The 26030-nt window shown below is 49.3% G+C and overlaps 1 protein-coding gene across 3 annotated transcripts in view; it reads right to left on the bottom strand.

The window, feature by feature from the left end:
- Nucleotides 1-851: 851 nt before the first annotated feature.
- The window catches only part of LOC141264803 (uncharacterized), a 146078-nt gene continuing 120899 nt past the window's right edge, over nt 852-26030 (bottom strand). For 2 of the 3 annotated variants that reach the window (XM_073677132.1, XM_073677133.1), the window contains 7 exons: nt 22637-22861; nt 4778-4825; nt 4096-4143; nt 2002-2151; nt 1690-1767; nt 1335-1613; nt 852-1113 (listed from right to left, as the gene is read on the bottom strand). In XM_073677132.1, the coding sequence (XP_073533233.1) occupies nt 950-1113; nt 1335-1613; nt 1690-1767; nt 2002-2151; nt 4096-4143; nt 4778-4825; nt 22637-22861 (992 nt within the window). In that variant the 3' untranslated portion in view covers nt 852-949. The remainder of the gene's footprint in view (nt 1114-1334; nt 1614-1689; nt 1768-2001; nt 2152-4095; nt 4144-4777; nt 4826-22636; nt 22862-26030) is intronic. The other variant, XM_073677134.1, reaches the window with a different exon arrangement.

The following is a 26030-nucleotide window of genomic DNA, read 5'->3' as shown; positions in this document are numbered from 1 at the left end:
CCATCTCTGGGACCAATCACAGTGGATCAACAGTGAGGGAGCAGGGGATCTGCCATCTATGGGACCAATCACAGTCGATTAACAGTGAGAGATCAGGGGATCTGCCATCTATGGGACCAATCACAGTGGATCAACAATGAGGGAGCAGGGCATCTGCCATCTATGGGACCAATCACAGTGGATCAACAGTGAGAGATCAGGGGATCTGCCATCTATGGGACCAATCACAGTGGATCAACAGTGAGGGAGCAGGGGATCAGCCATCTATGGGACCAATCACAGTGGATCAACAGTGAGGGAGCAGGGGATCTGCCATCTATGGGACCAATCACAGTGGATCAACAGTGAGGGAGCAGGGGATCTGCCATCTAGGAGACCAATCACAGTGGATCAACAGTGAGGGAGCAGGGGATCTGCCATCTAGGAGACCAATCACAGTGGATCAACAGTGAGAGATCAGGGGATCTGCCATCTATGGGACCAATCACAGTGGATCAACAGTGAGGGAGCAGGGGATCTGCCATCTATGGGACCAATCACAGTGGATCAACAGTGAGGGAGCAGGGGATCTGTCATCTATGGGACCAATTACAGTGGATCAACAGTTGGTTGTCCCATTTTGGAGATTTAGGGCAGATCCTGCGGATGCCCATAAATGCCTGCTGGGTGCAGATCTCAGGTTGGGGGAAAACTGAGCTCTGCTGGGTGCAGATCTCTGGTTGGGGGCGCACTGCGCTCCGCTGGGGGCCGCACACTCGTTTCTCTTCCTCCATTTGCCTGGCCGGCTCATCTCACCATAACCGATGGGACGGAGACTTCGGGCTTAGTGGCCCAAACTGAAAACTGCAGCATTTCAGGATTTGTTTTTTATTACAAACAGTAATATGGAAATAAAATCCCAACAGTTCTGCAATATGAGAGTGGTGCAGATAGTGAATGGCACCCTTCATTAAAGGACAGCATGGCGGACCCCAGACTTCAGTCTGTAGCGCTCTACACGGTCAGCGTGGAATCTCCTGCCGCCTGAATGGGGGACGAGGCGAGTGGTGTTGCCTGCTCCGGGGACCCACTCTGCTGCTTTACTGAGCTTCTTACAGGATTCCAGCCGGGCAGCTGTAATCAGAGATACAGATCAGTAATCACCGCAGGAACAGGACAATCCCAAGATCAGTCTGGAATCGGTTCTCACAACCTGGATCTACAAGCTGCCAGAACTCTGTACAGCGCCTCCACAAGGTGACTCTGAGAATGCCGGCAGCATGGAGGGATTTCCCATTACTGGATCTATTCCCTGACGTCCATTATTTGCCTATATCTGTGATCCCTCCAGTTACCTCTCCTTAGGCGGCTTCGTATCTCTTCTAGTCGGTCTGGGTCCCTGTTGTTGAAGTCAGTCCAGCGATGTCGGAGCTGCCGGGGGGTGCGCAGACAGCCAGACAGAGGCTCCAAACGTCTGGCGATCTCCTGAAGGATAGATTTACGCTGCCTGATGGGAATAGCCCCAGCTCGAATGAGATTATCTGGCAGGAAGTGATCCATTAGCGCCACAAAATACTCCAGCTCTGCTGCAGAGAAGTTTGGGGACCTCCTGATGGATCTTGCTCCAGGGGAGTCTGTCAGGAGAGAAGTGATTGGGCATCTGTGCGGCTGGGGGACTTATTACAGGACAGTACAGAGCAGTCCTCTCACCTTCCTCCGAACAGGTCTGTGACTCCAGGATGCAAGGACCTGATAGAAGATCAGACTCCAGCTTGACCATCGTGTGATCTGCGGAGAGTTATGAAGAGAGTTGCATCACACGGACTTTATAATAATGTCTAGTGCAATGGGTGGGTCTCAGGAGACCTCAACAATACAACTGGGCTGGGCAAAGATAGGATGTTACCATGCTTTCTAACAAGCTCTGCAACTTGGAGCAAGGGGATGACTACCTCAAGCCTGCGGTATATAGAGTCACAGGAGTCGCCATCTATAAGCCTGTAGACAACATCAGATTCTCACCTTCAGGCTCCATCCAGGGGTACGAGTCTTCTGGTGATGCAACATTTGAAGATGGCTGCTCAGTGCCCTTCCTCTCACTCCCTTTCCTCTTGTGATTTTGGCTGGACATCACTGACTCTGGGGAGGGAATGTCATTACTCCAACTTCCTCCTAAGAGAAAAAGCCGGATATTCAGAAATCAGTAAGAAAGTTCAGGATCTAAAGGAAATAGGTAATAATAAGAGGAGATAAAAGTGCTATCCAAAAACATTCCCGAGAGTGAGGACAACATATGAAATGGCCGCAGCTGTGGGGAGTGACAGCGATTGTCATCTGAAGTTACCCCATCCATCATGAGAATTCAATACCTGAGCAGTAAATCGGACAAAGACTATAAGATCCTTTGAGCTCTCAGAGATTTCTACGATTTGGGCCGTCAGGGTCAATTATAAATGGATGTTTCCCAGTGTCAAGGATGACATCGGAGAGATCACGCAGAATCCCTCCGCTGCCACCAATTTGTCAAAGATCGCAGCCAGGGGGTGTCATCACTGAACCCACCTGCTGTTATCTTTAGAACGAACAGCTCTCTGCTGCCCCATATCATCTGGACAATTACACAATTGGCCGACGATTAACGGAGGAGGCCACGGGTTGGCTCCACTAATAGGCTGGTTACTGGGAAACTAACAGTGAGCGTATGGTGTATACACCTCTGATTCCAACACATGGAATATGTATATACCCCCATACGGTCACCACTAACTGCACGTTAAAGAAAGATTATTAACTGCCACCATCAGTCGTTTTTAGAGGCAGACTGGAGGCTTCATAGGTAGCGTATGGCTTTGAGGCGCTGTTTACAGAACAAAAGGAAAAGAACTATTACATTTTTTATTTAATTCAAAATGAGGCAGTGTTTAAAAAAAATATACAAAAGATTTTGCAAAGGGGACAAAGCAATACAGTGTTACAATTACAGAAAATAAAAGGGATTAACAAAAGAACTTACTACGCCACTCACAGAGATGAGTCAACTTAGCCGAAGGAGAGCGCTTCGCTTGGGGAGGTTCAGTGAACGGGATTCATGCATACACAACATGTATCTTTCTATAGGAACCAAGATCATAATTCGGCTTGATCTTTTATCAGCACCTGAATTACATCCACACACTCCCCCCCCGTGATGACCTCACTTGGGCCGGGTTGGGGGCTGTCCTCAGTCCTTCATTAAATTCCCAATTTATGTGATAACTCCTCTCCGGATGATCGCAGAAGTTCAAGATAGACACCATATTTTTTATTGGGATTTTACCGTTACTCAGAGACCAAACATGACCTGGCTGTTGTCAGCGGTCTGCCCACTATTGATTTGTGGCTCATAGGCAGGCGTTACAGTTATGAGAAAATATGCATCTTCTTTTCTGATAAGCCCTGAAGATGAAAATGTATGTCTCATCAATAGCGGATGTATACACTCCCTTATATTCCTATCTTTTCATAGGTGCCTGCTTGACTGGCCACAAATGTAATATTTCCCTTGAAGGGACAATGTATTTCCTGGGGACAAAAGGCTTCTTCCATTTCTGAGTCTGGCTGTACACACATGTCCCTATTGTTACCCAAACCTCTGGAAAGATTTTTCCTGTCTCAATTATAAGTCTTTGTCTTCACACAAAAGACATCCTCATTGATACTGCTGGGGTCATTTTTCCTAAAAGGAGTTCTTGCATGTTAATTAATATGGTTCACTATCCAGCTATAACTAACTTCCTATTCCTTTATGTCCATAGTCTAAGTCTAGGATATTGTAAGCTCTTGTCCAACTGCTAATCTGTGTGATAGAGGAAAAGGGAGGAGGGAGGGGGGTGGATGAATGTCCCTGCACTACAGTGGCTGCAGGGATTTTAATATTTTCTATGACACCCAGGATATTAAGAATTGTCCCCTTGGAGAATCTTTCCAGAACAGGTTGGATATCACTGGTTACAACAGATCGTCTTTAGTACCAGATAAGAGAATGGCAGTCATCTTGTTCTATTGGAGCTGCCAGCTGACTGATGCTATAAGGAAACTGAAAATGTAAAAACCTCATGTATGGAAAACATTCCTCACCTCCTTCATCTTCTTCACTGTCCGGCTCTGATTTTATCGTCCGCAGACCTGGAAATGAATCACATGAGGAAATTGTCAAGAGAAAATAAAAACAAAACCCCGATCGTTGCACCATTGTCCCGATTGTAGCGCCAGATCATAACACCATCGTCCAGATTAAAGCAGCATCACCCCAAACATAGCACCATTGTCCGGATCATAACACCATTGTCTCAATCACAACACCATCACCCTATTCATAGCACCATTGTCCAGATCACAATACAATCATCCCGATCATCACACCATTGTCCCGATCATAACACCTTCACCCCGAATCATAACACCATCATCTGGATCATAGCACTATTGTCCCGATCCCAATACCATCGTCCCGATCACAATAACATCGTCCCAATCACAATACCATCACCTCGATCATAACAGCATCGTCCTGATCCCAATACCATTGCCCGCATCATAGCACCTTCACCCTGATCATAACAACATCACCCCAATCACAGCACTATAGTCCTGATCACAATACTATTGTTCCGATCGAAGCAGCATCACCCTGATCATAACACCATCGTTCTGATCACAATACAATCATCCGGATCATAACACCATCACCCCGAACATAACACCATCATTCAAATCACAACACCATCATCTGCATCATAGCACCATAGTCATTCCTCACCTCCTTCATCTTCTTCACTGTCCGGCTCTGATTTTATTGTCCGTAGACCTGGGAATGAATCACATGAGGAAATTGTCAGGAGAAAACCATCACCCCGATCATTGCACCATTGTCCCGATTGTAGCGCCAGATCATAACACCATCGTTCGAATTAAAGCAGCATCACCCTATTCATAGCACCATTGTCCAGATCACAAAAAAAAAATTTCCTCGATCATAGCATTATCGTCCCAATCGTAGCACCAGATCATAATACCATAGTCCGGATGATAATAATGACATCCGGATCTGGCGGCCATTAATGCGATATAACACCAGACACCCTGAGAAGAGGTCATGGACCACAACACATTGGAGAGAGTGTAAGATCTAGAGAGCTCGGCATGTGATATGGGACTCGGGGTCTTACTTCTCACACCATTACCTGTGTCTGTGAGCCCTATATGCATTTCTCAGTCACGGTCCATCATAGGGTCACATATCCAAGGTGAAATGTCTGCATGGAGTGTGGCAGGTACCTTCACACGCCAACACTTATGCAAGAGAAACCTTGTCCATGACCAGCTACTGTACGACAATGAGCATCCTTGTTCTGCGTGTTGGTCAGTCATCATGATGACTGTCATTTTCAATGGTACATTGACTTAAATAGAGATAAAGTGTAGCAAATATAAGACACAAACTGCTACGACTCCCATTCACAATAATAGCACAACCATAGCGAAAAGTCAGCAAAAAATTTTCAAAAAAATGGCACCTGTGCAGGTTTCTGAATAGTTTACTTATTGTCAAAGATCACAGCCAGGGGAAAGGGCAGGTCGCAGGTAATCCCGCTGTTACCTCAGGGGAATGCCGTCTCCTACCGTCAGGACAGTTGTACAATTGACCGACGATTAATGGAGGAGGCCGCGGCTATTTCCACTACTAGGCCAATTTTTGGGGAACTCACAGTGAGCGTATTTTATATATATACAATCGATTCCAAGGCATGGAATATATATATACACCTCGGTACAGTCACTGCCAACTCCACAGTAACCCAAGAAAGTTAATTAGCTGCCACCACCATTCGTTTATACAAGCCGATGGGACACCCATGCAGGTCGCATATGGCTTTGGGATGCGGTTTTGTAAAAAATACTTATTTACGTATATTTTTTATAGAGGACTTCTTATCAGATGCGATTTATTAAAGAATATATATCACGATATTCTTATAAATAAATGTAGCAGTTTATTTTTGGATTGTCCATTAAAAAGAACAATTGCAGTAGTTACATAAAATGGGTGAAATAGTTACAAAGTGATTGTCCATTTGTCCATAGATTCACCCATCTTTTTCTGAGATCCTGGATGGTAGGTTGCGTCTGTCTGTGTCCAGCACGTGTGTCAGGGCCTACATGTCGTAGATCCTCCGTCTGGTGTCATGTGTAGTGCAAGAGAGCCGCACCCTGTCTCTAACATGGGGTTATATAGCCCCCTCATAGCATCTGTTATCTATATATGGCATTAACATACACCGAGCTAAGAATAGGTCTAGCACGAGGCTGATGCAATCTTCTCTATGGATACAGAATTAAAAATAAAATGTATATCCGTAATTAATATTTAACAGGTTTACAGAACAAAAGGAACAGAACTATTACATTTTATATTTAATCCAGAACGAATGGCAGTGTATACAGTATACAGTGTATACAAAAGATTTTATAAAGGGTACAAAGCAATATAATACATACAATCACATAAAATAAAAAAGATTAACTAAAGAAACTTACTAAATCTGAGACACGGAAATGGGTCAGAGCTCAGCGGAGGGAGGTGCTCCTAAGGAAAACGGACAGGACCACAGCAGGCTGTACCTTCTTGTACTGACCATTGATCCAGACCCAAGTTCTGCTTTTTATTAGCTCCTAGGTTACACCTACACACCTCCCCTTGATGACCTCATGTGGGTCGGATAATGTCCTGGTTTTGTTAGAATTTTATGAGACCCCCAACTAATGAGATATCTTTGCACCAGAAGGTTCCAAATATGAGTGGTGTAGCATCATCTATCAGTCTGTTATACATTTGGAGGGATCCTAGTGACCCCACGGCAATGTGAGTGAAAGTGTCACATCTGTCCCTTCGCTACAACGCCGAAAATCTATATCTCATAAATATCAGATCGACCCGAACCCCAATATTCATGTCTGACCATCGGAGCCGGTGTGTCAGCAATTTATTCCTGGGAAAGCATAGTTCTCCCATGTGTAAACACATTTCACCTGGTTGTTATTTTCCCAGAACAGATATCCTGTTTTAATCACCTGGGCACTGAAGGGAGCCTCTGCTTCAAAGGGGCTTTCAATTTGTTTTTGTCACTTCTTAGCTATACGTAATGTACTCTCTTCCCATAAGTTAAACCTGTGATCCTACTTCCAAAATGAATTTAGATTGTCAGTTCTTTCTCCTGGAGTTTTTATTGATCTTAATTATTCTTTGAGACCTCCCCATTTTTTAGGTGGCATGGGGGACTGATCTCCTTCTCAGATTTGGAGATGAGCTTCTCCGGGAGGTCACTCAGTGCCGCCAGAAGTGACACTAAGGCCCCAACCTCACGGGAGCCCTCTGGGACCAATTCTGGGTCAGTAACTGGTCTCGTTGTCCTGCTAGATGATGAGGGTCCAGAAGGTAGAGTGTTACCTGCGTTCTGGGAACTCTGACTGCGGGTGACAGCGGCTGTGTAGGCCGTCCTCCTGGGGGATAACAATGCTTTTCATTAGCCTGACAGGCTGCGGACCCAACTTTCCCCTCACACTGACGGACTGAGGATGCTAATTTTCTACCACCCTGACAGACTGGGGATCCTGTTTTACTATCACTATGACAGGTTGTGGGACACACCTTCCCACCGTCCTGACAGACTGGGACCCTACTTTCCCACCTTCCTGCCAGGCTATGGGTAACACTTTTCCCTCACCTTGAAAGGATGTGAGACACTTTTTCTTCACCCTGATTGCCTGTGGAACACACTTTCCCACAATCCGGACATGTTGGGGACATATCTTTCCCACCACCCTGAAAGGTTATGGGTACCGTTTTCCCATCATCCTGACAGACTGTAGATAACACTTTTCTCTCAGCCTGACCGGCTGGCTGTGGTGAAACTTTTCCCGTCTTCCCTGTTACCTGAGGAGCAGTGCTAATCATTGGGCAGCTACTACCAGCCCTGTCAGTCTGTTGTGACACTGGTGGGCTGCACGTGACCATCTTTCTTATGATCCCCATCCTTATGATCCCCGTGCTTCTGCCCATCCTCTCCTGATACCTCAGGAGCAGTGCTAATCATGGGGCAGCTACCACCAGCCCTGTCATAGTCTGTTGGGACACTGGTGGGCTGCATGCGACCACCTTTCTTATGATCCCCGTGCTTCTTCCCATCCTCTCCTGATACCTTAGGAGCAGTGCTAATCATGGGGCAGCTACCACCAGCCCTGTCACAGTCTGTTGTGCCACTGGTGGGCTGCACGCGACCATTTTTCTTATGATCCCCATCCTTATGATCCCCGTGCTTCTTCCCATCCTCTCCTAATACCTGAGGAGCAGTGCTAATCATGGGGCAGCTACCACCAGCCCTGTCACAGTCTGTTGTGACACTGGTGGGCTGCACGCGACCACCTTTCTTATGATCCCCGTGCTTCTTCCCATCCTCTCCTGATACTTTAGGAGCAGTGCTAATCATGGGGCAGCTACCACCAGCCCTGTCACAGTCTGTTGTGACACTGGTGGGCTGCATGCGACCATCTTTCTTATGATCCCCATCCTTATGATCCCCGTGCTTCTTCCCATCCTCTCCTGATACCTCAGGAGCAGTGCTAATCATGGGGCAGCTACCACCAGCCCTGTCAGTCTGTTGTGACACTGGTGGGCTGCACGTGACCATCTTTCTTATGATCCCCATCCTTATGATCCCCGTGCTTCTGCCCATCCTCTCCTGATACCTCAGGAGCAGTGCTAATCATGGGGCAGCTACCACCAGCCCTGTCACAGTCTGTTGGGACACTGGTGGGCTGCACGCGACCACCTTTCTTATGATCCCCGTGCTTCTTCCCATCCTCTCCTGATACCTTAGGAGCAGTGCTAATCATGGGGCAGCTACCACCAGCCCTATCACAGTCTGTTGTGCCACTGGTGGGCTGCACGCGACCATCTTTCTTATGATCCCCATCCTTATGATCCCCGTGCTTCTTCCCATCCTCTCCTAATACCTTAGGAGCCGTACTAATCATGGGGCAGCTACCACCGTCCATGTCTCAGCTGATTGTGACACTGGTCAGCTGCACGGGACCACCTGCTTCATGATCCCAGTGCCTGTTCCCATCGCCCTTGGCACTTACGCTGGCTCCTTTAAGGGGATCTTCAGCAACATCACCCCGCAATGTGACATGGCTGACTTCTGAACCACAAGATACATTATTGTTATGTATCACAATTGACATTCACATTATCAACATTGGAGACACGATGTACCAAATGTGTGAGGGTTTGTCAGGAATGTATTGGGCAACCAACCGTCCTAGATAAGTTCCCAATAAAACATTTGTGGGGAGGTTTTTGAACACCCCCACTTCCCTTAACCCCCTCCAGTCCACAAAAACTTGGGCCATTGGTAAGGGTCGAGGAACACCCCCAAACCTGGAGACAGTCATGGTCTTCCCATGGATTAGTTCTTCAGGTACCACAAACTCAGGGTGGATGAGTTTGTTTTGCGCCATTGACCATGAGCCCTACAGTGACGTTGTCACCCACAGTAAAACTGTTGCAAATTTTCACGGGACCTCCCAACTGCTCCATCCACAATAATAACAGTGGCACAAGGCCCCTGGGCCTCAGACATGGGGTACATCTTCTGCCTCTCCAGGCAGACGAGGAGTATGTGACCAGTCCAGTCGCAGGTATAGCAACTGCGGGAGTGAGATGCTGGTCAGGTGCTGGAAGATGGTGCGGGACCTCCTGAAGATCGGTTGGCAGGGGCATTGGTGGTGGTTGTCGGCTTACCCCCTTTCCAGCTGGCGATGTCTGACTTCCGTACCTCATGTGTATGGTTGGCCTCATAGGCATCTTCAATCTGTGCAGCCTTGGTGGCCTCCTTTGGCTCCCAGTCCACCACAAACTGTTGCACCCCTACAGGGCAAAGATGAAGAAAGTGGTCCTTCACCATCAGGTCCTTCAGTTCCTCGAAGGTAGTGACGGATGGTCCTTGGACCCACTACTCGAAGTTGGTTCTGAGCCCATCCACCACATCACTGTAGCTGTTATAGGGACCATGCTGGAGGGCCCAGAACTTTTTGCGGTATACCTCAAGAGTCAACTGATATTTCCTGATCAGGGCCTTTTGATGGCCTCAGTCTCCATCTTGATCTCGAGGGAGAGCGGAGAACAACTTCAGAGTTTTTCCTCGTAGCCCTTGGGTCAAATATCAGGCCCACTGGTCATTGGGCAACTGGTACTGTCTGCAGTCCTTTTCAAACCCCCACAAAAATGTGTCCAGGTCCGCGCACTTATCCATGACAGGAAAATGCTGAGGACGAGGTTTAAAGGTGGAGATATTACTGGACTCACTGTTCAGTGAGGTCGATGGCTCCTTCTGGAGTCGGTCTAACTCCAGCTGGTACTGACGCTCGGCTTGTCGCTCAGCAGCCTCTTGGTCGGCTTGGGCCTGTTGCTCTAGCCTCTCGCTCTTGATATTGCTGAATGAGACAACCGCGCTGAATTGCCGTAAGGCCATCTGCAGGAGGAGGTTCACACTACCGTGGTTCCTGCTGTGGCTGGCATCCACAGGTGGGACCTCTGCGGCAGCGCAATCTAAGCCTTAGCTGGCCTCCCCCTTCATCAGTGCTCGGGTGATGGGCTTGCTCTGTGTCAACCCGCAACAGATCCGTAATCATTTGCTGCCTGGTTTGCCAATGGAGTCAATATGTTCCATGTAACAGATGGCAAAAAGAACCTCCTTGATCTTCTGTTTGTACCACGCCCAACTGCAGCCATAAGTGACAAACAAAAGATAGGACAGAAAAATACCGGAGGGATGGGTGTGACTGCTACACGTACAGTAACGTCCCAGGTGAAAAAAAATAATACACCGAGTCTGATTCCTCAAAACTCTGCGCAAAATCCTCGCAAGAACCAAGTCTTCAGTGGCAGGAACGATTGCTCAATCTGGCCACTGATGTTCTGTAATATCCCCCCGCTGCCACCAATTGTCAAAGATCACACAGCCGGGGGGTCGCGTAGATCCACCCCATGTCATCTTTTTGTCAGGGGACTGTCCTATCTTCAAGACAGTTACACAATTGACCGACGATTAACGGAGGAGGCCGCGGGCGTTTCCACTACTAGGCTGATTATTGGGGAAATCAGTGAGCGTATGGTATATATACAACCGATTCTAACACATGGAATATATATACCCCGGTACGGTCACTGTCAGCGCCACAATAACCCAAGAACCTTCTAGCTGCCACCAGCAATTGTATTACAAGCAGAATGTACACCTATAACAGGTAGCGTATGGCTTCGGGGTGCAATTTACAAAACAAGAGGAACAGAACTAATACATTTTATATTTAACCCAGAACGATGGGCAGTGTTTCTAAAAATATACAAGATGATACAAAAGGGAAAAAACAATACAACATATACAATTACATAAAATAAAAAGGATTAACAAAAGAAACTTACTAAATCTCAGTCATGGAAACGTGAGGTGCTCCTTAGGAAAACGGACAGAACCACAGTAAGTTTACCTTCTTGAACTGACCATTGATCCAGACCCAGGTTCTGTTTTTATTAGCTCCCAAGTTACACCCACATGCCTCCCCTTGATGACCCCATTTGGGTCAGATTGTGGGATGTCCTGGTTTTGTTAGAATTTTATAAAACCCCCAGGTCATAAGATATCTTCGTTCTGGAATGTTCCAGGCGTTAGATATTGATGTAATAATTTTTATCATGATTTTAATATTACATAGATACCAAATATGACAAGTATAGCATCACCTATCAGACCGTTATTCAATTGGAGAGATCTAGTGGACCCACGACATTGTGAGTGACTGCATCCCATCCGTCCCTTTGCTATGATGCCGAAAATCTATAGCTCATAAATATCGCATATCCACAAACCCCAATATTCATATCTGACCATCAGAGATGGCGTGTTTCAGCCTGGTTGTCATTTTCCCAGAACAGATATCCTGTTCTCCACAATAGATATCCGGTTTTAATCACCTTGGCACTGCAGGGAGCCACTGCTTCAATGGGGATTTTAATTTGCATGTCAAAGTTTGAGCACCCCTGGTCAAAATTACTGTTATTGTGAACAGTTAAGCAAGTGGCAGTGTTGCCCACAGTAACCAGTTGTAAATTTTCACGGGCCCCTAGCTGTACTAGGCCCATGGGCCTCAGGAATAGGGTTCGTCCTCTGCCTCCCCAGGTACACGCGGCTGATGTGACCAGTTCGGTCACAAGTATAACACCGCTGGGAATCATATGCAAGCCATTTGCTGGAAGATGGGGCAGGACCTCCTGAGGGCCGGCTGGCAGGGGCACTGGTGGTGGTTGTCAGCTTACCCCCTTTCCAGCTGGTGACCGCTGACTTCCGCATCTCAGATGTATGGTTGGCCTCATAGGTATCTGCGATCTGTGAGGCTTTGGCGGCCTCCTTTGGCTCCCGGTCCAGAACGAACTGTCGCACCTCCACAGGGCAGAGATGAAGAACTGGTCTTTCACCATCAGGTCCTCCATATCCTTGAAGGTGGTAACTGATAATCACTGGATCCACTGCTTGAAGTTGGTTCTGAGCCTGTCCACTACATCACTATAGCTGTCATGTGGTCCACGCTGGAGGGAAGGGAATTTTTTTCCGGTACACCTCTGGAGTCAGCTGTTACTTTATTTTTTTTATCAAGGCCTGCTTTATGGCCTCATAGTCTCCATCTTGGTCTTGATGGAGAGAAGCAAACACCTCCAGAGCTTTTCCTCGGAGCCCTGGGGTTAAATATAAGGCCCACTGATCCTCAGACAGCTGGTACTGTCTGCAGGATTTTTCAAACCCCCGCAGAAATATGTCCAAGTCCCTGTCCTTGTACATGACAGGAAAATGCTCAGGACGGGGTTTAAAGCCATTGACATTGCTGGACTCACTGTTCTGTGGAGTGGGTGGCTCCTTCTGGATTCGGGCTAACTACAGCTGGTAACAACGCTCATCTTGTCGCTATCTTTGTTAGCCATCATTGCCAAACAAAAGATAGGACAGAAAAACAAGAGAAGGGGGGGATGCAACTGCTACACGTATAGTAATGTCCCAGATAAGAAATAACAACAACACTGAGTCTGATGCGTCAAAACTCTGCACAGAATTCTTGCAAGAACCGTGCAAGTCTTCAGTGACAGGTTTCTCAAACCAGATCACTGATGCTCTGTAATATCCCACCGCTGCCACCCATTGTTGAGGATCGCAGCCAGGGGAAGTCATAACTAAACAGCCCATGCTATTATCTTTGGAGCGAACAGCTCTCTGCCACCCCCTATCGTCCAGACAATTACACGATTGGCCGACGATCAACGGAGGAGGCCGCAGGCTGTTTCCACTAATAGGCTGGTTATTGGGAAACTAACAGTGAGCGTATGGTATATACACCTCCGATTCCAATGCCTGGAATATGTGTATATAACCCTGGTACGGTCACTGAACTCAACAATAACCCAAGTACTACTCGTTGCCACTACCAGACATGGCTGCTGACAGCGATTTGCCCATTATCGATTTGTGGCCTATTGGCAGGGGTTGTAGTTAGAAAAAAATTTGCATCTTCTTCCAATACTAGGACAAACCTTTTCGGCTTCAGGACTATCACAATCGGATTTATACAAACTTCGATATTCAATAAATGTATAAAATTTCCTTTGCAGAAAACCACAGTGTCACCTGAATCCAAAATTCATTCCTGGGGACAAAGGAGGCCTCTTCCACTGCTCTGTCTGTGTGTAAACACAAGTACTTTTGTTATTAAACCCACTGAAAAGACTTTTCCTGCCTCAATTATAACTCTAAATTTCTTTGTCTATTGACAATAGACATCCTAGTTAGTACTGCTGCCATCTTTTGTCCTAAAAGGAGCTTTTGCATGTTAATGAGGATAACTTCCTACTCCTTTATGTCCATTGTCTAAGTCTATCTAAGAGTGTCAGTTAGATTGCCTGCTCTTGTTCTTCTGTGAAAGAGAGAGGAGGAGGGAGATTGCCTCCCTCATTGGTGGCGGCAGAGATTTTAATATTTTCTATGACAATTGTCATTTTTTTCATTTAAAAAATTACAAAAAGGAAAATGGGCTGATGTAAAAGTTTGGGCAATCTGCATGGTTAGTACCTAGTAGCAGCCCCTTTTGCAAGTATCACAGCTTATAAACTCTTTTTGTAGCCAGCCAAGAGTCTTCCAATTTTTGTTTGAGGGATTTTCAACCATTCTTCCTTGGACAATTCCTCCAGTTCTGTGAGAATCCTGGGTCGTCTTGCATGCACTGCTATTTTGAGGTCTAGCTACAGGTTAGTTTAGATGTTCTTTTGCTACTTCTGACACTGAATTGTATGGTGAGGACGCAGGAGAGGTTTTTTTCTGATGACTCTTCCATGAAGATCATATTTGTGCTGGTGTCTCTGAACAGTAGAACAATGTACCACAACTCCAGAGTCTGCTAAATTTATCTGATGGTCTTTTGCAGTCAAGCAGAGGGTTCTGATTTGCCTCTCTAGCAATCCTAAGAGCAGCTCTCACTGAAATTTTGCTTGGTCTTCCGGACCTTATCTTAACCTTCACTGTTCCTGGTAACTCTTAATTACATTTCGAACTGATGAAAGGGCAACTTCAACTTGAAAATGCTTTGCCATCTCCTTATAGCCTTCTCTTGCTTTGTGGGCCTCCACCATTTTCATTTTCAGAGTGCTAGGCAGATGCTTAGAAAAACCCATGGCTGCTGTTTTTTAGCACAAGCTTAGAGGAGGCTGTTTTTTTTTTTTTTAATAAAGCTGGGACATTTGCATCACCTGGCCTTTCCTAACGATGATGGTGAACAAGCCATAAGGTCTGAAACCTTGGTCAAAGTTATCGGAGCACACAAATCTCCAAGGGTGCCCAAACTTCTGCATAGGCCCAGTTCCTTTTTTTAATTTTTAAAATGAAATAAATTACAATATATATATATATATATATATATATATATATATATATATATATATTTTCCTAAAATACAAAGGAAATGTGTCATCTTTAACTTTAAGCCTTTTATAGATCATTTCATCTTCAACTTGCCTAACTGTTCACAATAACAGTAATTTTGACCAGGGGCGCCCAAACTTTTTCATGCCACTGTATCGGAGCACACAAATCTCCAACGGTGCCCAAACTTTTGCATCAAACCATTTTCCCTTTCGTAAGTTTTAAATAAAAAAAAGAAGACTTTTTTTGCGTAAAATACAAAGGAAATGTGTCATTTAACTTTAGGCCTTTTAGAGATCATTTCATTCTCAACTTGCTTAACTGTTCACAATAACAGTAACTTTGACCAGGGGTGCACAAACTTTTACATGCCACTGTAATTTACTATCTTCCTATATGTTAAACATGTTGTCCTACTTCCAAAAGGGATTTAGATTGTGAGTTCTTTCTCCTGGAGATTAGAGCTGGAATTAGATAGCATACAAGGAGTGCCATGAAGCAGGTGGACATCCCGGAAACTGTACGTTTACCACTCTCATGTAGAGCTGGGTAGAATGGTGCAGAAGTCTTGCCCACTGAAGATATTTCTTCTGGGTCTGGGAATCCCTGCAGACCACTCTGCTCCTCCATCCACCTACTGGGCCCATGCTGCCACCACCTCTCCTCTGAGAAGAAACATACACCAGTATCAGGATTCCATCCTGTGGACCTTCAATAGGTGTCCATCATACACCAGCGACAGAAGATGTCATCTCCACCCTGAGGACCTCAGATGTCTGTCCATCATACACCAGCGACAGAAGATGTCATCTCCACCCTGAGGACCTCAGATGTCTGTCCATCATACACCAGCGACAGAAGATGTCATCTCCACCCTGAGGACCTCAGATGTCTGTCCATCATACACCAGCGACAGAAGAGGTCATCTCCACCCTGAGGACCTCAGATGTCTGTCCATCATACACCAGCGACAGAAGATGTCATCTCCACCCTGAGGACCTCAGATGTCTGTCCCATCATACACCAGTGACAGAAGATGTCATCTCCACCCTGAGGACCTCAGATGTCTGTCCATCATACACCGGCGACAGAAGATGTCATCTCCACCCTGAGGACCTCAGATGTCTGTCCATCATACACCAGCGACAGAAGATGTCATCTCCACCCTGAGGACCTCAGATGTCTGTCCATCATACACCAGTGACAGAAGATGTCATCTCCACCCTGAGGACCTCAGATGTCTGTCCATCATACACCAGCGACAGAAGATGTCATCTCCACCCTGAGGACCTCAGATGTCTGTCCATCATACACCAGCGACAGAAGATGTCATCTCCAACCTGAGGACCTCAGATGTCTGTCCATCATACACCAGTGTTAGAAGATGTCAACTCCGTCATGAGGAACTTCACAGTGTGTATCAAACACCAGTTTTACCTCTATTTACACTGATTGACAGCCATTGCCAGATCCTGGTGTAATGTTCAGCTTGTTGTATCTCGTTTAGTTTAAGTTTGAAGTTTACGCTGCACATTGTTCAACGGCTGTTGTAACAGAGAAGTCATAGGGTGCGACTACATCCGGCAATCTTCCTCTACATACAATCCAAGGCTATACATCTCCTGCAGACATCATTTCATCTTCAGTCCTCAGTCCTCATCTCCCATTCTCTTCAGTCCTTGTCAAGCACTTTCTCTAGAACTTGACATTCAGTCTCTTTAGTGATATCAACCATTTTCTCTAGTCCTCATTGGCGACTCTTTCAGACACTACTCATCCTCTCTCCAGCCCTCATCAGTGGCTCAGGCACTCGTCACCCTGTCTCTGTGGCCCTCATCAGTGACTCTTTCAGGCACTCGTCATCCTCTGTTATGCCCACCGGTGGCGCACGTGGATTTGTGGACCCACTGTGCCACATACCAGGCCTACCCTGTAGGGGCGTGACTAAGCATAACCTTCGTGTTCACTGGAGCCTCTAGTAGAGAGGTGCGGCACGGAGCTGCCAGGTACCATTAAAGTGTGGTGTCTGGCAGTAGCTGATGACCTAACCCTCTCTGTGCTTGGAGCTGTGTCACCAGCTGATCTACCAGCGAGAGAGACAGGAAATATTTTTGTACCAACTGATGACACTAGATGCCTGATTGGAAGCCCCGATGTTTGAACAATCTGAAACTTGTGCTCCCATAACGGAACCAGTCCTATCTTATCTGCTTTCGTACTATGGGGATCCGAAGCAGTGCCGTTGGTTCCTGGATCAGGGCATGCAGCACTATAAAGTTTTCAGCCAGCAGTTTTCCTCTGATCGGGCCAAAGGGGGATTCCTAATGTCCTACCAAGCAGGATATGCCCTGGCATAGCTCAACCCCCTATGGAAAAGGGAGCTCCTATCACCTCGGACCTGCAGACTTTCCTTGTGGCCTTCCGTGCGGTCTTCGACGAGCCAAACCCAGAATCTTCTGCAGGAACTTCCCTTTCTAGCTTCCAGGAGCACACCAGACGGGTAAACCATCACGTCTGGCCATGTCCTTTTCAAAGACCACCTGTTCCCCAGCCTGTAAAGGCAGCTAACCTCGCAGAATCTGTGAAGGTCGACCGTGTTTGGCAGGCAAAGCAGAATCCGGAACTCAGTCATGAGTTGGGATTGCGGTATCGCTGCGGTTGTGTGGAGCATCCAGAAGGTCTTTGTGCAGTGAACAAAAAATCTCCGGACCGGCATCACCGTAACTGACCAAAACTCAATATAATTCAACCTACAGAGCACCAAAAACGAGTCAACAAAAGGCCATATGTAATGAAAACATACAATTATTTTTATTATTGACACAACATACCATCTAAAATACATATGAGAGCCATGCTCGATAGCACAAGTTCAAGAGGACAGTGCCTCCCATTAATATTACAGAGGTGATTGGTTAGACTCACAACTCAATAGAGGACCAGTAAACAGAGCTATGTGGATCAGATTAATACCTTCTCCATGATACACCTAAGTACATACAGCATGAGTTGAGCAAAAGAGCCTACAGTACAGGCCAGTATGCCAAATACCCGGTGTCAGCGAGATATTAAGAAAATATTAACCATTTCTCCCAAGCCCCTCTTCACTCCTCCCTTATCCCCCATCTGTCATAAGAGGGGAACTGACAGTCCAGCATCTGTCTCTCTGCAATTTATCACCTACAGCAGAAGTGACTTGTAAAGCTACAACCTAATTAAAATGCGAGTGTTTTTCTCCCTGGCAGAAGCAGAAGATGATTAGACACAGGCTTGCGATCAATTTACACGTAAATGTTGAAGCTTGATTCCCAGGACGTCAAAGGGAGTTTTAGCCGAAGCCCCAGTCCGACTGGAGCCAATACGAAATATGGAATAACTGAAGTTCCATAATTCTGATAATAATGGGACCCATATTTTTAGTGGCAGGGTCAGCCAAGGAACAAGATGCTTATTTTTTCGCAGCAGTATGCCCCTCCGGGGAGCTGTGGCGCAAAAGTAACAAAATATCAGATCACAACTACACCATGTGTGGTCTCTAAATTAAGCTAAATTCATAACGGAATATATGGCGTCGCTTGCAAGCTTCAGCGAGCAACCGGGGATGAGTTATCACAGAAATTAGCGTTTTTAATAAAACATGAAGGGTGGGGCTCAGCCCACATGATGTCAGCACAAGGGGCGGGTGGGTAGGTCCCCTCTTCGGCATAAAATAGCCCACTGAAGATTGATCCATATTCTTTGCCAAGGGGGTACAGGTACTATAAGCAAAGGATCCTGTTCGATAACAGTCTAATCAAATCGGGGAGCCCCTCCTTCACCTATATTGAATCATCTCAGCGATCGTATAGTAAATCTTCTTTAATCCTGTTTCATTTTGTGTAACTGTCTATTCTGTATTGTAATTGTCCTCTTTGTAAAATCCTTGTATATTTTTCCTAAACACTGCCACCCTTTTGGATTAAATATAAAATGTAATAGTTCTGTTTCTTTTGTCCTGTAATCGTTCCCTCCCCCGAAGCCATATACACTACCAGAATGCAGGCATCCTCCCAGGCCTGTATTATATTTCAAATCTGGACTGTGGTGGCAGAGAATACTAATAATTGGGCTATCGTGAAACTGACAGTGACCTACTGGGGGCGTATACACATATTCCATGCGTTGGAATCCGGAGGTGTGACGCCATACGCTCACTGGTCGCTTGCCGATACCTACGTAGCGAGTAGTCGGGACCGTGTGCTCGCGGATCCCTGACGAAATCTTGACAGCGTGACGGCAAAGGTGAGATATTGGTTGATCTCCCCGGTGTCATCTCCGTGCGTTCCATGACACCCGGCTACACGATAAATGCCTATATTGCAACATATATCCCAAGTGGGAGCAGCCAGAGTAATGGTAAATACAGACTGTCCGAGTGTTAGCAAAGCAGACATGATTCTACTACATATAATGGTAACAGGTGAATCATGGTGTAAAATAGGTCTTACCCATATGCCCAGTAGCTGGACCTCGTGCCCCTACGCACGTTTCGGTGTATTGAACACCTTCTTCAAGGTGAAGCATAAAAAACTCCAAAACCTTGGGATAGTGGGAGAGGCTGCTCTTGGCAGGAGTATTACCTCTCCACAGATGACTGTGACTGTATCCGTGGCAAGAGAAGGCTTTGGGTCGGCTGGAAAGTTCAGTCTGCAAACCGTGAGGAGTCAGTTCAAAATCCGGTCCAACAGCTCCAGAATCCGGTGAGGGTGTTGTTAGGTGAAGAACGAGCCCTACTCAGAAACAGTCAAGTCACGAAGCAACAACTTAAGCTCCAGATAGGAGCATTATACACAGAGAGGATCACCTTTCACCTGCTGTCTGGTATTCCTATCGGTCGTCCAGAGCTGAGAACTCAGGTACCTGTTCTAGTCTGGAGACCCCACGTGTTGATTCATTGGGGACAGGTGAGTCACAAGAGGTGTCTGGTCCCCATTCGTCAAGATCAGTCGGCAATGTCGCCATCTTCTCCGCTAGGTCTGATAGTCGCCAAGTCGCTTTGTGCAGTTACCTCCGAAAGAAGGGAACCGGAGGCGATGTGCACACACAGTCCCGATGATTCTGCCAATGATCTGCCTCCAGGAACCCACCCACCTCATGCACATGCAGTATTGGAGGCCAGACTGAAGACAGACCCTTAGCAGGTATCTTCAGTCTATAGTAGGTCTGGTGAAGAGAACGTCAAGGTGGTGGCATCTTCCAAGTCTCTGCAATCCACCAACCAGGCAGAGGAATTCCAGTCGGTGCTTGAATCCTTCAGAGTGGTAGCTGATCTCAATGTACAGAGAGACTTTCCAATGCCCAGTTTTTGGTACTACGCCCGCTTCGTCCTATGTGGAGGATGGCTTGATTGAGAGAAGCTTCCTAGTCGAGAAGATGGTGAGAGATGTCACTTTTCTTCTAGTGCACAGAAGAAGTCGTGGTTCTGAAGAGAAGTCGTGGGAGTCCGTGAAGAGGTGTGGGCCTCCAACTTCTCTGCAGAAAGTCCTCGCAGACTTGAAGAAGAGGGGACGTAAAGACAATAGCTGGGAGGAATCTTGTATAAAAGACCCCCTCACCCCTAGGCAGTCGCCAAGTAAAGAGTTGAATCATTAGTTAGTAATGTGTACTGTTAGGTGTGCAGTTAGTGAGTTGTGAAGTCCCTTGATCCCAGTGTGGCCAGAGTCCTGTACCCGAATTTTTGGTCCTGGAGTGGCCAGCCCTGTGTGCGAAGTCACCTGGCCTTGGAGCGGCCAGTGTCTGAACCTTCGTCCCCTAGTCCCGGAGAGGCCTGAACCCTCTTTCCCTGGTTCCACAGCGGCCAGTGCCTGAACTCTTGTCCCCTAGTCCCTGAGCAGTCAGTGCCTGAACATTGTCCTCTGGTCCTGGTGCGGCCAGCCCTGTCCCTGAAGTTCCTGTCTCCTGGTCCCAGTGCAGCCAGTCCTGCTCCTGAAGTCCCATGATCCCGGTGCAGCCAGTATCTGAATGTTCCCTATTTGAGTCTCCATGTCAGTAATCCTGGACTGTACCTACTGAGTCTGAACGAAGCCCTAATCCGTGTCAGCTCACCTGACCCCTGGGGTCAGCAGCTAATGCCAGACACCACCCTGGAGTGGTATCTGGCAGCTAACTGCTGCACAAGCCTGTCCTTTCCCCTAAAGGCTCCAGTGAACACTAAGGTAGCTTGCTTAGTCACGCCCCTCCAGGGTAGGCCCGGTCTGTGGCACAGTGGGTCCACACTCTCTCTGGTCCTCATCACCAACTCTTTCAGGCACTCATCATCAACTTTCCAGACCTAATCATGGACTCTTTCATGCACTCATCACTATCTCTGTGGGCCTCATCAGCGACTCATTCAGGCATTCATCATCCTCTGTACAGTCCTCATCATCGACTCTTTCAGGTACTCGTCATCTTCTCTACGGTCCTCATCAACGACTCTTTCAGGCACTCGTCATCATTATATCTACAGTCCATATCAGCGACTCTTTCACGCACTCATCAACCTCTCTCCAGTCCTAATCACTGACTTTTTCAGGCACTCGTCGTCAACCTCTCTACGGTCCTCATCGGCGAATCTTTCATGCACTCGTCGTCTTCTCTATGGTCCTCATTAGTGACTCTTTCCGGTCCTCATCAGCGACTCTTTTAGACACTCATCATCCTCTCTCTGCCTTTGAAATCATCAGCTCTCTTTGATTCTCATCAGCCCTGCCCTCTCCATCCACTCCAGTTCTCATCAGTGGCTCAGGCATTCGTCATCCAGTCTCTGTGGTCTTCATCAGTGACTTTTTCAGGCACTCATCATCCTCTCTCCGGTCCTCATCAGCGACTCTTTCAGACACTCGTCGTCTTCTCTATGGTCCTCGTTAGTGACTCTTGCGGGTACTCTTCATCCTGTCTCTGGTCCTCATCAGCGACTCTTTCAGGCACTCGTCGTCTTCTCTATGGTCCTCGTTAGTGACTCTTGCGGGTACTCTTCATCCTGTCTCTGGTCCTCATCAGCGACTCTTTCAGGCACTCGTCGTCTTCTCTATGGTCCTCGTTAGTGACTCTTGCGGGTACTCTTCATCCTGTCTCTGGTCCTCATCAGCGACTCTTTCAGGCACTCGTCGTCTTCTCTATGGTCCTCGTTAGTGACTCTTGCGGGTACTCTTCATCCTGTCTCTGGTCCTCATCAGCGACTCTTTTAGACACTCATCATCCTCTCTCTCCCTTTGACATCAGCAGCTCTCTTTGGTTCTCATCAGCCCTGCCCTATCCATCCACTCTCTTTGGCCCTTGACAGTGTTTCTCCCTAGTAGTTCTCATCTGCTAACTCTGGCCTTTGTCAGCAAATCTTCGAAGGTTGTCATCTAATCTCTCTGTCCCTCATAACACACCCTCTCTGGCGCTCATTAGCAACACCCCGCTTTGTACTATACTCTCTCTGGTCCTGGTCACCCACTTTCTTCGGTCCTCGTCAACCAATCATTCCTCCGCTCCCATGCCTCTGGTCCTCAGAACACTCATATGAGGTTATCACTTCCATCCCACCCTAAAGGGTCCACATTGTATTGTACGACCATCGCAGTGGAACTCACCTGATGTCGGGAGTGGGGGAGGTACAATGTAGTGCCCCTGAAAATCTTTATAGGTGGCTAATGGTGTCGGCAGATCAGGGTCAGCCAGTAATGGGCAATAATGAGTGGAGGACTCGGAGAGCCCCTCATCCCATAGAGGATCCCCCTGAGTGTCATCTCCATCCTCTGAGCAGGAGGAGGATGATGATGACAGTGGGCGAGAGATCCTCCGTCTCCATTTCCTTCCTGTAGAAAACAAAGATAAAATCAGAACATGAGACAAGTGACAACAACATAAACGGTGCACTTCTCCCAGCAGTGCCACCCATCAGGCCTGACCAAACGCAGCTGTACACCCACACGGGCGCCTGTCACCGCTCTCCTCACCCACACGGGCGCCTGTCACAGCTCTCCTCACCCACACGGGCGCCTGTCACCGCTCTCCTCACCCACACAGGCGCCTGTCACCGCTCTCCTCACCCACACAGGCGCCTGTCACCGCTCTCCTCACCCACACAGGCGCCTGTCACCGCTCTCCTCACCCACACAGGCGACTGTCACCGCTCTCCTCACCCACACAGGCGACTGTCACCGCTCTCCTCACCCACACGGGCGCCTGTCACAGCTCTCCTCACCCACACGGGCGCCTGTCACCGCTCTCCTCACCCACACAGGCGCCTGTCACCGCTCTCCTCATCCACACGGGCTCCTGTCACAGCTCTCCTCACCCACACGGGCGCCTGTCACCGCTCTCCTCACCCACACAGGCGCCTGTCACCGCTCTCCTCACCCACACAGGCGCCTGTCACCGCTCTCCTCATCCACACGGGCTCCTGTCACCGCTCTCCTCACCCACACAGGCGACTGTCCCCACTCTCCTCACCCACACGGGCGCCTGTCACAGCTCTCCTCACCCACACAGGTGCCTGTCACCACTCTCCTCACCCACACGGGCGCCTGTCACAGCTCTACTCATCCACACGGGCTCCTGTCACCGCTCTCCTCATCCACACGGGCTCCTGTCACCGCTCTCCTCACCCACACAGGCGCCTGTCACCACTCTCCTCACCCACACAGGCGACTGTCACCGCTCTACTCATCCACACGGGCTCCTGTCACCGCTCTCCTCATCCACACGGGCTCCTGTCACCGCTCTCCTCACCCACACAGGCGCCTGTCACCACTCTCCTCACCCACACGGGCGCCTGTCACCGCTCTCCTCACCCACACGGGCTCCTGTCACCGCTCTCCTCACCCACACGGGCTACTGTCACCGCTCTCCTCACCCACACGGGCTCCTGTCACCGCTCTCCTCATCCACACGGGCTCCTGTCACCGCTCTCCTCACCCACACGGGCTCCTGTCACCGCTCTCCTCACCCACACGGGCGCCTGTCACCGCTCTCCTCAGGCACACAGGCTCCGGTCACTGCTCTCCTCACCCACACAGGCGCATGTCACTGCTCTCCTCACCCACACGGGCGCATGTCACTGCTCTCCTCACCCACACGGGCGCATGTCACTGCTCTCCTCACCCACACGGGCGCATGTCACTGCTCTCCTCACCCACACGGGCTCCTGTCACCGCTCTCCTCATCCACACGGGCTCCTGTCACCGCTCTCCTCACCCACACGGGCTCCTGTCACCGCACTCCTAACCCACACGGGCTCCTGTCACCGCTCTCCTCACCCACACGGGCTCCTGTCACCGCTCTCCTCACCCACACGGGCTCCTGTCACCGCTCTCCTCATCCACACGGGCTCCTGTCACCGCTCTCCTCACCCACACGGGCTCCTGTCACCGCACTCCTAACCCACACGGGCTCCTGTCACCGCTCTCCTCATCCACACGGGCTCCTGTCACCGCTCTCCTCACCCACACGGGCTCCTGTCACCGCTCTCCTCACCCACACGGGCGCCTGTCACCGCTCTCCTCAGGCACACAGGCTCCGGTCACTGCTCTCCTCACCCACACAGGCGCATGTCACTGCTCTCCTCACCCACACGGGCGCATGTCACTGCTCTCCTCACCCACACGGGCGCATGTCACTGCTCTCCTCACCCACACGGGCGCATGTCACTGCTCTCCTCACCCACACGGGCTCCTGTCACCGCTCTCCTCATCCACACGGGCTCCTGTCACCGCTCTCCTCACCCACACGGGCTCCTGTCACCGCACTCCTAACCCACACGGGCTCCTGTCACCGCTCTCCTCACCCACACAGGCGCCTGTCACCGCTCTCCTCACCCACACGGGCGCCTGTCACCGCTCTCCTCACCCACACGGGCGCCTGTCACCGCTCTCCTCACCCACACGGGCGCCTGTCACCGCTCTCCTCACCCACACGGGCGCCTGTCACCGCTCTCCTCACCCACACGGGCTCCTGTCACCGCTCTCCTCACCCACACGGGCTCCTGTCACCGCTCACCTCATCCACACGGGCTCCTGTCACCGCTCTCCTCACCCACACGGGCTCCTGTCACCGCTCTCCTCACCCACACGGGCGCCTGTCACCGCTCTCCTCACCCACACGGGCGCCTGTCACCGCTCTCCTCACCCACACGGGCTCCTGTCACCGCTCTCCTCATCCACACGGGCTCCTGTCACCGCTCTCCTCACCCACACGGGCTCCTGTCACCGCTCTCCTCATCCACACGGGCTCCTGTCACCGCTCTCCTCACCCACACGGGCTCCTGTCACCGCTCTCCTCACCCACACGGGCTCCTGTCACCGCTCTCCTCACCAACACGGGCGCCTGTCACCGCTCTCCTCACCCACACGGGCGCCTGTCACCGCTCTCCTCACCCACACGGGCTCCTGTCACCGCTCTCCTCACCCACACGGGCGCCTGTCACCGCTCTCCTCACCCACACGGGCTCCTGTCACCGCTCTCCTCACCCACACGGGCTCCTGTCACCGCTCACCTCATCCACACGGGCTCCTGTCACCGCTCTCCTCACCCACACGGGCTCCTGTCACCGCTCTCCTCACCCACACGGGCGCCTGTCACCGCTCTCCTCACCCACACGGGCGCCTGTCACCGCTCTCCTCACCCACACGGGCGCCTGTCACCGCTCTCCTCACCCACACGGGCTCCTGTCACCGCTCTCCTCATCCACACGGGCTCCTGTCACCGCTCTCCTCACCCACACGGGCTCCTGTCACCGCTCTCCTCACCCACACGGGCTCCTGTCACCGCTCTCCTCACCCACACGGGCTCCTGTCACCGCTCTCCTCATCCACACGGGCTCCTGTCACCGCTCTCCTCACCCACACGGGATCCAGTCACCGCTCTCCTCACCCACACGGGCTCCTGTCACCGCTCTCCTCATCCACACGGGCTCCTGTCAACGCTCTCCTCACCCACACGGGCTCCTGTCACCGCTCTCCTCATCCACACGGGCTCCTGTCACCG

Source organism: Phyllobates terribilis, unplaced genomic scaffold, assembly GCF_046119375.1.
Source record: "Phyllobates terribilis strain yellow unplaced genomic scaffold, ASM4611937v1 Scaffold_4__5_contigs__length_816908805, whole genome shotgun sequence".
Classification (NCBI taxonomy): domain Eukaryota; kingdom Metazoa; phylum Chordata; class Amphibia; order Anura; family Dendrobatidae; genus Phyllobates; species Phyllobates terribilis.
The sequence above is the reverse complement of the archived record's forward strand: the minus strand, read 5'-3'. Positions and strand labels throughout refer to the sequence as shown.